General features: G+C 19.6%; 1 protein-coding gene across 1 annotated transcript; it reads left to right on the top strand.

The window, feature by feature from the left end:
* The first annotated feature begins 1,966 nt into the window (after window positions 1–1,966).
* On the top strand, window positions 1,967–10,197 carry LOC128957233 (neuropeptide Y receptor type 5-like). The gene is made up of 4 exons (XM_054302967.1): window positions 1,967–2,847; window positions 6,202–6,274; window positions 8,018–8,046; window positions 9,749–10,197. Exons 1-4 carry the CDS (start codon window positions 1,967–1,969, stop codon window positions 10,134–10,136), a joined length of 1,371 nt encoding a protein of 456 aa, XP_054158942.1. The 3' UTR covers window positions 10,137–10,197.
* The last annotated feature ends 5,127 nt before the right edge of the window (window positions 10,198–15,324 follow it).

Raw genomic sequence — 15,324 nt, 5'->3', positions numbered from 1 at the left:
GACACACATATATATATATATATATAACTCTAGACTACACACACACACACACACACACACACACACACACACACACACACACACACTAAAACTCATGCGCACCGGTGTGTGTGTGTGTGTGTRTGTACTGTAAATTTATGTGTTAAATAATAGACGCGGACACACTAGTAGTTGGGTGTGTGTGTGTGTGGGTATTAGTAGTTGAATATTGAATTTAGGGTTTTCAGTATTACATATATATATATATAWAAGTGTTATCCATAACGCAGAACCAGTAGCTCATGTATGTCTATCTCTCTAAGTGTATGTATGTATGAAAAAAAACTATATATATATATATTATCGGTGGCTAAACAAACGGTGTTTGGATTTATTATTATTATTATTGTTAACCTACCAGTGCTATTGAAATTATTATTATATATTTATTTTGTTGATTTGTATTTTTATTATATAAATATATAAAAAAAATAAGTTTAAAAATTTTTTTATTGTGTATTAAATGATAAAAAAAATTATTATCATAACTATTATCAAAGTATAATAATAATAATTATAAAAAGTTTTTTTTTAATATATGTATTAATCATTAATTTTGTTATTCAAAACTGCAATATAATATTCATTGCCAGTGTTTTTTTTGGTGGAAAAAATCAATGTTTTTATTAATTAATTAATTAATATGCAGTTTATATTTTGAATATAGTGTAATAATACTTTAAATATTTTTAAAAAAAATTGTTTTAATATATATAAATATTTATATAAATTTTTTTTATAGTCATTATTAATAGTATATGAAATTTTTATGTTTAATTAATATTATATATATATATATACATATAAACTGTACAATATATGAATATTTGATTAATAATATTTTTTTAAAACAAAAATTTCTATTATACAGTATATAAACTTAATTTATATACACTTAATAATTATATTAATAATTAAAATTCATATATAATATCATATATAAAAAAACATACAAATTATGACTAAATAATTATTTTCAAAAAAATTATTAAATATCAATACTGTATATCATTTGTGTACTTTTTAAAAACAGTGTTTTTTAAATATATAATTTAAATATTTATATAATAAAAAAATAAAAATATATTATATATATTCAAATATAATAATAATATTATTATTACTGTATATTATTATAAAATTTTTGTTGTTGTTTTTTGTTTTGTTTTATAACAAGCATTCTCATTATATAAAGTTTTATCCAACAACAAAAATAATAATATAAACAATTTTTTTGTGTGACTTATTTATATATACAGTAAATAAAATATAAAATTTATAATACATATAATATAGTGTCTTTTAATAATAATAATAATAATAATAATAATAATAATAATAATAATAATAATGACAAATATTAAATCAATTATATAATAATTTTGTGTTTTTATTTATTATGTAAATAATTTATTATACAGAATATAACTGTTAACAACCAAAATTTGAATAATAAAATATTTATGAAAATGTTTTTTTTAATTATTTGTTGTTGAATTACATGTATGTAAATTAGGATATAATTTACACTTGAAAATAATAATATAATAAATAGCATAAAAAATAAATAAATAATGATAACAATGTAAACGTTATAACAATGTTAACATCAAACAAACATTTTTCAATATAATAATAAAAACTAATATAATATTAATATTACTATACTATATATATATAGAGTATATATATATATGTATATGATATAATAATAATAATAATTTTTTAAAATATATATACAATATATTTATAGAATAAAATTATAATAATAAAAAAAATCACACAATTTTCAACCTAAATGTTAATAATAAAAAAAAATTATTTTTAATTAATAATAATATTATCTATCATTGAAAACAAAAAATATTTATCAAACAATATGATGACTACAACAACAACGATATCAATATTAAACATAACAACAACAATGTTAAGCAACAGTTATATCAGTGACAACAACAACAACAACAACAATACATTACAACTACAACAACATGACTACTACTATACCAACACCAATGTTACGGCACTACCGGATACAACATCACCGCCGGCACCTACCGTATCAACGGTTGGCGGCGATCAGCCGCAAACCGTACGCAATATACTCATCATAGTTGCCTATTCCCTGATCATAGGGGTATCCCTATCCGGTAATCTACTGGTGTGCAAAATAGCGTGTACTAAACGAAAAATGCGTACCACAACCAACATCCTCATAGCATCCCTGGCCCTATCGGACATAGTAATGGCTGCCATTAGTATACCGTTCAACCTAGCCCGACTATTACTACTGGACTGGCCATTTGGGTCGTTACCCTGTCTATTGGTGCCCTTAATACAGAATTCATGTGTATATGTGTCGACATTTACGATGACATTCATATCGTTGCACAGATGGAGGACAATCACTAAGCGATCGGTTTTTCGTAGGTTTTCCGCATTGAAACTGTTTTCCAGTATATTAGTCATATGGCTGATGGCTATACTGTTTTCGCTACCAATGGGTATATTTAATCGCCTGACGGAAGTCCAATTGGATCATAAGCTACGTATCCGTTGTCGACCCCATTATCCGAAATTGGGTATCGATTTCCCGCTGTTTTTATCGGTGGAAATCCTGTTGACACAATATGTCCTACCGCTGACCATTACGTGTTTTGTGTACGTTAAAATCGGACAGGTAGTTGTCCGTCAGGGTAAACTAGCCGGTATGTCCAACGATGATCGGAAACGTCGACAAATTGAGGCCAAACGGCGCCGTATTATTATGTTGGCCCTGGCAGTCATCGTGTTTGCCGTTTGCTGGTTAGTAATGTATTTTTTATGTATGTGTGTGTATGTGTGTGTATGTATGTGTGTGTATGTGTGTGTATGTGTGTGTATGTGTGTGTATGTGTGTGTATGTGTGTGTATGTGTGTGTATGTGTGTGTATGTGTGTGTATGTGTGTGTATGTGTGTGTATGTGTGTGTATGTGTGTGTATGTGTGTGTATGTGTGTGTGTGTGTGTGTATGTGTGTGTATGTGTGTGTATGTGTGTGTGTATGTGTGTGTGTGTGTGTGTGTGTGTGTGTGTGTGTGTGTGTGTGTGTGTGTGTGTGTGTGTGTTAATGATGGGTATAGTATAAAATGACATTTATTTTTATTAGATAAAACACTAATAAAATTTGTTTGAAATTTTATGTCAATTAAAATTAAATAGTTATACAATTATCAATGTTTGTAAAATTATTTTTTTAACATTTAGCTAAAAATAAAATAATAAGAAAACTTGTTTACAAAATTACAATTGTAGAAAAATTATAATTATTTCAAAAAAAATTTTTTATAGTTTATTATTTAAAAAAATTAAAGTTTATAAAAATATTATCAATAAAGAAAAACTTTAAAAATCTAATTTAAATATATAATTATAGTCTATTTATTTGTTTTTAATTTAAAAACATAAACAGTATTAATGTAAAAGTTTAATGAAAAAAAATCTTAACATTTAATATTATATAGTATTTAAAAAAAAATTGGTATTTTTCCTAAAAACCTTGATTTAGTTTTATTTATATAATAATAATAACAAACAATAATAGACTATTAATAATTATTTTTTTTGTTTAACAAAAAAAAAAGTTTTCAAACAATATTACAGTACAGTATATATAYATATRTATATTAGTTTAAAACATTTTTTTTTCAAAAACACCAAAATAAATACCAAAATTTCACAACAAAATATTTGATGTCAAAATTTTTTTCACTGTTAATCTTAATTTATTTATATATAATATAAATATATATATATATATATATAGAAATATCTAAACTTATGACATCTAAAATATATTTTTCAAAAATACATATACAATAATAATAATACTGTAAATTGTATGAAATATATATATATATTAAATATAATATTTCTAATACATTAAAATAGAAATCAATACTAAATATATATATCAATAAATAAATTACATTTTTTTATGACATATATAGATATCATTCAATTCATTGAACATTAAATATTATACACATATTTACAGTATATTTATGCCGTATATATTGAATAGTATTTTTAAATTACTGTATTTGTATGTAAACTTTTTTTTGTATAGTATATTAATAATATATATATTTATATATATATATTATACACACAATATATAGGACATACAGTATATATTTGCTGTATATATATATATATATATATATTAGTTTACTTATATATAAATAAATAAAAAATATAAAATTGCCCAGGGTAAGTTAATCATGATTATAGACAGTTGAATGAATTTGATTTTATTTTTTTTATTTATTTATTTATTTTCATTAATAGTTTTTGAACCAAAAAACTTTTCAATCACTAAACTGACTGACTTTTCAATCAGAGAGCTCATCCCTACATACAATATCCCAGTCCTCTCTAACATAGGGTTTAAACTCTCTCTCTCTCTCTCTYTCTCTATCTCTCTCTCTCTCTCTCTCTCTCTCTCTCTCTCTCTCTCTCTCTCTCTCTCTCTCTCTCTCTCTCTCTCTCTCTCTCTCTCTCTCTCTCTCTCTTTCTCTCTCTCTTTCTCTCTCTTTCTCTCTCTCTCTCTTTCTCTCTAACTCTCACTCACTCACTCACTCTCACAGCTAAATATACGGCAAAATTATTTTATATATATAATACAGTAGTTATCAATCATTTTCAGTGGTTTTTTATTTCACTACAAACAACATCAACAACAACAACGAAATATATATATATATATAAAATTTTATTATTATTTCGTGAGAAAAATCTATGAGTGATATATACTGTTGAAAAAAAATTTACTGAAAAAATACTGTTTTATTTATTATTATTATTATTTTGTGTTAAACTACTAATCTATTACTTTAGGAAATGAAAGAAAATAATAATAATAATAATACAAATAAAGTATTAAATCAAAAAAAAAAACTAATATTTCACAGATTTTTTTATTTTATATATTAAACTTATTATTAGTATTAGTATTTTTTTGGTACTAAATATATGTTAACAATAAGTAGTATAAAAAAATTAAATTAAAAAAAATACAAATCAAATGTATGAAATAAAATAATAATAATTTTTTTTTACGGATTTAATTTTCTCAAACAGTTTTTTTCAGTTTACAACTAATAATGTTTTAGTATTTATTTGTTATTTTTTTGTCTCTCTCTCTCTCTCTCTCTCTCTCTCTCTCTCTCTCTCTCTATTGTGTATTATATTTACTGTTACTTTAATATAATATTTTTTTATTGTTGAGATAAATATGATTTATATTTTATTTAATATGTTGTTGAGTAGTATAAAAGTATTAATTTATTTTTAATATCCTATTTATCTATGTGTCTGTGTATGTGTGTGTATGTGTGTGTATGTGTGTGTATGTGTGTGTATGTGTGTGTATGTGTGTGTATGTGTGTGTGTATGTGTGTGTATGTGTGTGTATGTGTGTGTATGTGTGTGTATGTGTGTGTATGTCTGTGTATGTGTGTGTATGTGTGTGTATGTGTGTGTGTGTGTGTGTGTGTGTGTGTGTGTGTGTGTGTGTGTGTGTGTGTGTATGTGTGTGTATGTGTGTGTATGTGTGTGTATGTGTGTATATGTGTGTATATGTGTGTGTATGTGTGTGTATGTGTGTGTATGTGTGTGTATGTGTGTGTATGTGTGTGTATGTGTGTGTGTGTGTGTGTGTGTGTGTGTGTATGTGTGTGTATGTGTGTGTATGTGTGTGTGTATGTGTGTGTATGTGTGTGTATGTGTGTGTATGTGTGTGTATGTGTGTGTATGTGTGTGTATTTGTGTGTGTGTGTATATGTGTATGTGTTATGTGTGTGTATATGTGTTTGTGTTTGTGTGTGTGTATATGTGTATGTGTTATGTGTTATGTGTGTGTATATGTGTATGTGTTATGTGTTATGTGTGTGTATATGTGTATGTGTATGTATTATGTGTATGTGTTATGTGTGTGTATATATATAACAGTGTATAAGTGATTATTAATTTAAAAACTATAATAAATGCAATTTTTAAGTGTAATTAATTATTTCAAAAAAAAAATAATATAAATAATTTTGTCTGACTATAATTAAATCAAAATTTATTTACTAATATATATATTTATAATATTTAATTTTTTTTCTATATATATAGGGCACCCATCAATTTATATTATTTATTTGTCGATTTCAAGGTGTTTAAACATAATTTTAAAATATTTATAGTGGTAAGTTTTTTTTTCAAATTTATTATTTATTATTTTTAATTTATTAATAAATATTATATAATTAGATTTAAATGATAAATTAATATCTATAAATAAACTCTATATATATATATAAATAAAAATATTACATAAATATTACATTACCATTTTTTTAAGAAAAAATAAATAAATAAATAATTAATTAATTACATATAAAAATTATTTATAAATTTCTAAATACATTATGTGTTAAATTCAGTGTTAAATAATTTTTAGTTTTTTTTTCGTTGTGTAAATCATGTAATGTTTTTAATAAACATTTTTTAGCTTTTAACACTTATTTAATTATTTATGTTTTTTTTGTATTATTAATATATTTTACATTTATCATTAATTTTAAATACCAGTGTCTGTATATTTATATATAATTAACTGGTTTTTTACTAAAAAAAATAAAAGTTATTTATAATATTTTTAAAATTTAGTTATATTTATAATTTTTTACGTATATATATATAAATAAATATATCTAAAGTTATATATATATATATAGTATATGTCGATTGCTTAATTGATTATATATATATATATTTATATATATAGATAAAAATAAATWTATATATATATATACAATATATATAAACAGTTAACAAAAATTTATTTTTTGACAGTTTGTCAAAAATTTAGTAAATTTTTATTTTATTATTTTCAAGCAATCATGCGTTTATAAAATGTTTGGCTAAATACCCAAACCTTTTATACTATTTATTTTCAATTGGAAGATATATTTGAAAATACATTTAAAATTAAATAAAAATATAAAAAAAAATTATTAAAAAAATAAATAGTAGTCAATTTAATATATATATATATAAATAATTTAGTTAATTATAAATCTAAAAAAAATATATAATTTATTATTAATAAATTGTAGTAAAATTTTAATGACATATATATATATATAAAGTATATTTACAATCACTTTAATCTTATTAAAAATTAAAATTTTTTAAATGAAAATTTCCACGAATTTATGATTCATTAAGATAGCATTTTTTTAAAAATTTCAATATAAAATGTTAATGTATTAAAAAAAATATTTAACAAAATTATTATTAAAATACTGAATATAATATAATGAAATTTTTTTTTCAACAAACATATATTTAAAATAATGATTTTAACACACAATAGACAATATAAAGTATATATATATATATACATTAATTTAATGTTATATTTACATTGTATAGCATAATAACTATTATTTGTTATTATAATATATTAATAATAATAATAATAATAATAATAATAATAATAATAGCCTAATTGGCATAATTTAAGTCTAAATAAACATTATAATAATAATATAATTATATATATATATATATATATATATATATTTATAAAAAATACCACTTTATCTTGATTATTGATAAAATACTAAAAATGAGTGTAATTTATCTATTTAATGTAATACAAATAACAAACAAAATAATACAAAACAAAATAATAATAATAATAAAAAAAATAAAGTTAAGCTAGGTGATTAGTGTGTAAACACACACACACATGTTCAATTATTATTATTATTATTATTATTATTATTACAGTATATGTAAACACTGTATATTGTATTAAATACACTAATTTTTAGTAAAAAATAATTAATAATAATAATGTAATACAATATTATGTGTAGAATTAATTTTTTAGATTTAATTTTTTTTAATAATTATTTGTTTTTTAATTTAATTTTTTCAGTGCCATTGGTTGGCGATGTCATCTGTTTGGTAAATATTTTCATTATTATTATTATTATATTTATTATAATTATTAAAAAATTAATTTTTAATTTTAATTACTGTTAATAAAATATGTTTAAGTAAATTTAAATATATGTACATGTAATTTAATTTATTTTTAATAATTAACAAGGTACATTAATGGTATTATTATATAAACATATTTATAGAAATATATAAATATTAATTTACAAATAATCTGTTTTAAAGGTAATAAATTATGTTTTATTTTAATTATAAAATATGACTAAATAATAGGATATTTTTATAGTTTAAATGGAAAAATTTAAATATTATAAAAATAATAAAAATTTTCTAATAAATTATTATTTTTTTTGTATGTATTGTTTAACATATATAATAGCAAAGTTAAGTTTTACATTATTATTATTATAAACAACAATAAACAACAACAACATTATATTTAGGAAGTAATAAAAACATATAAATTATATATTAATATATATTTTTATATAATAATAATAAAAAATTATTTAATAAATAATATAGTATTAGTATTATTATTATTATTATTATTATTATTATTATTATTATTATTATTATTATTATTATTATTATTATTATTATTATTATTATTATTATTATTATTATTATTATTATTATTTATATTATGGCCTAAATAATAATAATATTGACAAAACACTCAACTAAATTAAATGTCATTATCATATCATATAATAATAATAATAATAAAAATAATAATGATAATAATAATAATAATTTTCAATGTCGTTTTTACTTTTTTTTAAAAAAAATAAACTAAAATATTAAATTAAATTTTTTTTATTTATTTTGATAAACATAAAAATTTTGATTAATTTTTTTTWAAAGGATGACATTATTATTTTTTATAAAAAAAAATATTAATAAAAACATTCAAATAGTTTTCCCAACAAACAAATAAAAACATTTTTATTTATAGATTTAGCCTTAATTTAAATATATATATATATGATATATATTTATTTATCTAAAATGATAAAATTTATGTTATGTCAATTAAAATTAAGTAAACACAAAATTTTAACTGACAATATTTTTATGTCTAATATCATACTTATATTATATATATATAAATATATGTTTGTTATGATAACCTCATAATACTATATGTATTACTAATAAATATTAAAATTTGTTGTATGTGTGTGTGTGTGTATGTGTGTGTATGTGTGTGTATCTGTGTGTATCTGTGTGTATATATATATGTGTGTGTGTGTGTGTGTATGTGTGTGTATGTGTGTGTGTATGTAATGTGGGTGTGTGTGTATGTGTGTGTGTGTGTAATTACCTAAACTAAACAATAAAAGCAAATAATATTACTAAATATTTTTTATTTTATCTTTAAATATTTGAATAAATTATTTTAAGATAAAAAAATCGTCAAAAATTTAAAGCAAAAAAAAAATATCATATTTAGTATAATTATTTATAAATAATTATTTTATTATTATTAAACACTTATAATAAAATTACACAATTTTTGATATTTATAATAATAATAAATTAAAAATAAATTCTAATTATAGTTTATAAATTAAAATAATTAAACAATAATTTTTTTTTATTATTTAAAAAATATATAAATACTTAATATTTAATTAAATAATTATTTATATATATATATATATATATATATATATATATATATTTGTTGTTATAATTATAGCTACAATCCGTTTATCTACTGTTACTATAACGCCTCGTATCGATCAATGGTTAAGGAGTCGCTTGAATGTGTATTCCGGTGCCTAAAGTACTATAAGGTACAGACGGGCGGTGTGGGCGCCGCCGGTGGGGGTGTAGGAGGCGTTACGACAGTCAACGGTGGCGGCGGAGGCGGCGGTGGCGGTGGCGCTGCCGATGATGACGACGACTACGATGTCGGCGAAGATACCGTCCGCGAGTGTACTAAGTATACGGTTTGTAATACCGAACGGATTGAACTGATGTCAAAGGCCAGGCATATGGCGACTACCGGTGCCGTAGTAGTCAACGATCCTAACAATACCATCACTACTACTGTCATAACTACCGGTACAACTAAGTTAAGATAGGACTGTACTGTACTGTATGTATGTATGTGTATGTCTATTGACGACAATAAAACAAACAATAGGGTGTGTAAACTGTATGTAAAATTAATATTGAAATTAATATTAAAATTAATATTAAAATTAATATTAAAATTAATATTAAAATTAATATTAAAATTAATATTAAAATTAATATTAAAATTAATATTAAAATTAATATTAAAATTAATATTAAAATTAATATTGAAATTAATATTGAAATTAATATTAAAATTAAAATTAATATTAAAATTAATATTAAAATTAATATTGAAATTAATATTAAAATAATAATAATAATTTGAAATATTTTTTAGTCTATTGTAATATAAATATATTTTTTTGGTATTAAAATTATGAATGAATTATTAATATATAATAATGACATATAAAGTGATTAATTATTTAAAAAACATTACATATTTATATTGATATATTCATTATAACAAAAAAAATCAAAAAACTAATATTTGTATTATAATAATATTAATTATTAAATTTCATATATAATATTATTAGTAATATATAGTAATAATGGTTTTTATAAAAAAATAAATAATTTATATATATATTTTTTAAATATTGACATAAAATTTTATATTAAGTATATATATATTTATATAGTAATACTGTGTGTATAAAAAAATTTGGATATTAATAATGACATTTAAATATTAAAAAATTAATAATAATAATTATTATTATTATTATATCAATATTGAGTAACAAACAGATTAAGTTTATAATATAAAAACTTTTAATTAATTAATTTTTGATTTTAATTTAATAATTATTTAAAATAGTGTGTTTAATTCAAGAATATTTTCATATAATTGTATAGTTTTAAAAAAAAAGTTATAATAATAGATAAAAAAAAATAATTATTTTATCAAAAAAATATAGTTGTATATAATTTAAAATAAACTAATAATATACTGCATATACTATATATAAAATAATATGATTATTAAAAAAAATAATGTTTAAAGTTATGTAGATTTTTATATATAACAAATATTTCTACAAATTTAATATATATATAAAAAAACAATACAACTGTATACTCATGAGAGTAATATAAAACATAGATATATAATATATAAAAAAAATAAAAACAAATATAAATTTTATATATATATACAGTAGTTATAATCGCTTTATAAAAATAAATAGATATGAAAATACAAAACATGATGTTTACTACAAAAAACAATATTTTTTAATAATATTATTTTTTATGATTATTATTATTATTATTATACTGTAATATAKATATCTATAATATGTTTAGTTTTTTGTTATGAAAAATAAAAATAATTTATTTTTTTTAATATTAATAATAATAATAATAATAATAATAACATAATGTATATATTAAATGATCACCTGTTGTGCGATGATATATGTATAGGATTTTTGTCTCACATATTAATATAAGTAATAATAATAATAATAATATTTTTATTATTAATAACACACACATAGAAAATAAATTGTAAAACATTTATAATAGTTATAAAAAAATTGTTGTTTTTGCACACATTTTTGTTGTTGTTTTTGTTGGTTATCTTAATAATAATAATTTTGTTATTTTTTTTATTAAATATATGTTAAAAATATTATATATTTTTTCTCATTTATATTGTTATAAATAATATTATTATTTAATTATTTTTTATATATATTTATGGGAGTAGTAGTAGTAGTAGTAGTAGTAATAGGTATTGTCTAGAAATAATGGGCTCTATTTCTAGACATTAATTATGATAATAATAATAATAATAATAATTAATTATTATTATTATTATTATTGTAGTCATTATTATTATTACAATATTAATATCAGGTCTTTAAGTAATATCTTTATACTCTCTCTCTCTCTCTCTCTCTCTTAAATCACATATATTTATATATATAAAAACATTTGCTGTAAATATTATATTAAAGAAAATAAAATAAACATAAATTTTCATTAAAAAAATTAATAATATGTATTATTGTTTGCTTATGTGTTTTTTAATTAATTTCAATGTTTTTTATGTGGTAATTAGTGTGTGTGTGTGTGTGTATGTATGTGTGTGTGTGTGTGTGTGTGTGTGTAAGTGTGTGTATGTGTGTGTACTGTGTGTAGTGTGTGTATGTGTGTGTATGTGTGTGTATGTGTGTGTATGTGTGTGTATGTGTGTGTATGTGTGTGTGTGTGTGTGTGTGTATGTGTGTGTATGTGTGTGTATGTGTGTGTATGTGTGTGTATGTGTGTGTGTGTGTGTGTATGTGTGTGTATGTGTGTGTATGTGTGTGTATGTGTGTGTATGTGTGTGTATGTGTGTGTATGTGTGTGTATGTGTGTGTATGTGTGTGTATGTGTGTGTATGTGTGTGTATGTGTGTGTATGTGTGTGTATGTGTGTGTATGTGTGTGTAATATGTGTATGTGTGTCTATGTGTGTGTATATATGTGTGTCTATGTGTGTGTCTATGTGTGTGTATATATGTGTGTCTATGTGTGTGTCTATGTGTGTGTCTATGTGTGTGTCTATGTGTGTGTCTATGTGTATGTCTATGTGTATGTCTATGTGTATGTCTATGTGTGTGTCTGTGTGTGTGTCTATGTGTGTGTCTATGTGTGTGTATATATGTGTGTCTATGTGTGTGTCTATGTGTGTGTCTATGTGTGTGTCTATGTGTGTGTCTATGTGTATGTCTATGTGTATGTCTATGTGTATGTCTATGTGTGTGTCTGTGTGTGTGTCTATGTGTGTGTGTGTGTATATGTGTAAGTATGTGACTATTAAACGCAGCAAATATTTTAATTAAAAATTAATTAAAATTTATTTTTACAAACTTTTCGTTTTATTTAGTTATATATATAAAATTATTTGCTTTATTCAAATAAAATACCAATTAGTTTATTTATTAACAGTGTATGYGTTAAATAATAGCACCAAAATATATATATATATATAWATATATTTAATAAATAAATAGTATATATTTGTTGTTATTTTTGTTAATTATATCAATAATTTTTTTTTAAAAAAAGTTTTCAATGTTTTATTAAATATAAATATATCTAATTATTTTTATATTAGTATATACTGTATAATAACATCTATTAGTATAATAATTAAAACAATAATTTTATTAATGATTAATAATATTCAATTTGATTTCATAGTAATAATTAATTTTTTAAATAATTTAATTTATGTATTATAATTAAAAATTATAAAAATAAGTAAATATACATAAATATTGTTGTTTTTAAATATTGTTTTTAAATATTAACTACTGGTTAGTAATTTATATTAATAATAATAAATAATAATAAATAATAGCATAATATTTTGTTTGTTTTTCTGATAAAACAAATAAATTATGTGGAAATACATGTATATTATATCATAATATTATATAATATATAATATATATGTCACATATTTTTTCAATACATTACTAAACAAATTTTATGATAAATAATGTCTATTTAAAAATGTTTATTTTTTAATGAAAATCGTGATTTAGAGAAAATTTTGTTGTTATATTAAATATATATATATATATATATATATATATATATATATATATTTAATTTTAATATTTAAAAAAATAATAAAATTTGATTTATATGTTATACTATATTATTTTATTTATGTTGTTGTTAATAATAAATTTATTTCAACCATAAAACAAAATCCTATAATAAATTTCTATTGAAAATTATTATTAATAATATATATAGATATATTCAATCATTTAAGATATTGACATAAATGTAATAATAATAATAATTTCAAGTTTAATGTCAAATTTATTATTTAATAATAATATGATTTATGATTTACTAAAAAATAAAATATAATAAAATTATTATTATTATATAGTAAAAAAAATTAATATATAAATTATATTTATTAGAATATTCCAGGTGAAATTTTTATGGTAATTTTCTACTTTAGGAAATTACTATTTTATATTTTATGGGCATATAATAAATTACTTTATATATACATGTTAATATTTAAAAACTACTATTATATATATAATATAATATTAAATTAAAATAGTTTTTAATTTTTTGTTTGTTGTTTTTTGCAACTAATAGTAATATTACTGTATGTATATTAAAATTTTTATTTTTATTTTAATAAAAAAAATTGTTTTTTGTTTATTATCATATGTTTTGCAATTTTTTTTGATTTAGTTTTATAATATATTGTAATACAATTGCAATAAATATTTTTCATTTTTGATGGAAAATAATATATTAATAATAATAATAATAATAATAAAATCTACGAAAAATGATATATGTGTTAATATTTTTGTTTATAATAAATAAAATAATATAAAAAACTTATAATAAATGTCTAAAATAAAAAGTAAATTTATTTTTATAAAATAAATTATTATTATTATATTTTTTGCTTTTATATACTGTTTATAATTTACTGTATAAACACTAATATAACATAAATTTGTAATTGAAAACCATTGTTATTGTATTATTGTATTATTTAATTAAGTTGATCTATTGATACTAGGTAATTTATTTATTTTTTGTACTCTTAGTAGTTATTACATATAATTTATCAATTTATAATATTTTATACATTCAATACACACCTACCTATACATTGTGTATAATATATAGTATAGGTGGGTTATTAATAATAATTTATTAGAAATCAATAAAAAAAAAATTATAAAATAAATCAGTATCAACTTGATAAGTTTATATTTTTTTTTGTATCACTACTAGATAATAATAGTTTTTATTATAATACAAATACAACAACAACTATAACACATATAACTTATATATATATAGAAATAGTACAGAATATTCTGTACATACATATACTGGATTTAAATGGATATTTAGTTAATATAGGAAATTAAAATTAAAATTTTAGTTTTATTTTTTTAAGTAACATAATTTATAATCATAATACTCATAAATTAGCATTAAAAATTTATAAATATAATAGATTATCTAAACAACAAAAATGTAAATATTTTATTATATTATACTAATATAATAATAATAATAATAATAAAATATAATAAGTAATAATATTAAAAAGTTTCAAAAAGTTAATATATTAATATACAACTACTACTACAACTACTACTACTACTACTACTACTACTACTACTACTACTACTAC

The sequence above is a fragment of the Oppia nitens genome, unplaced genomic scaffold, assembly GCF_028296485.1.
Source record: "Oppia nitens isolate AA-2021 unplaced genomic scaffold, nextdenovo-longstitch-racon4-pilon3 scaffold39_pilon_pilon_pilon, whole genome shotgun sequence".
In the NCBI taxonomy this organism is placed as follows: Eukaryota; Metazoa; Arthropoda; class Arachnida; order Sarcoptiformes; family Oppiidae; genus Oppia; species Oppia nitens.
The sequence above is the reverse complement of the archived record's forward strand: the minus strand, read 5'-3'. Positions and strand labels throughout refer to the sequence as shown.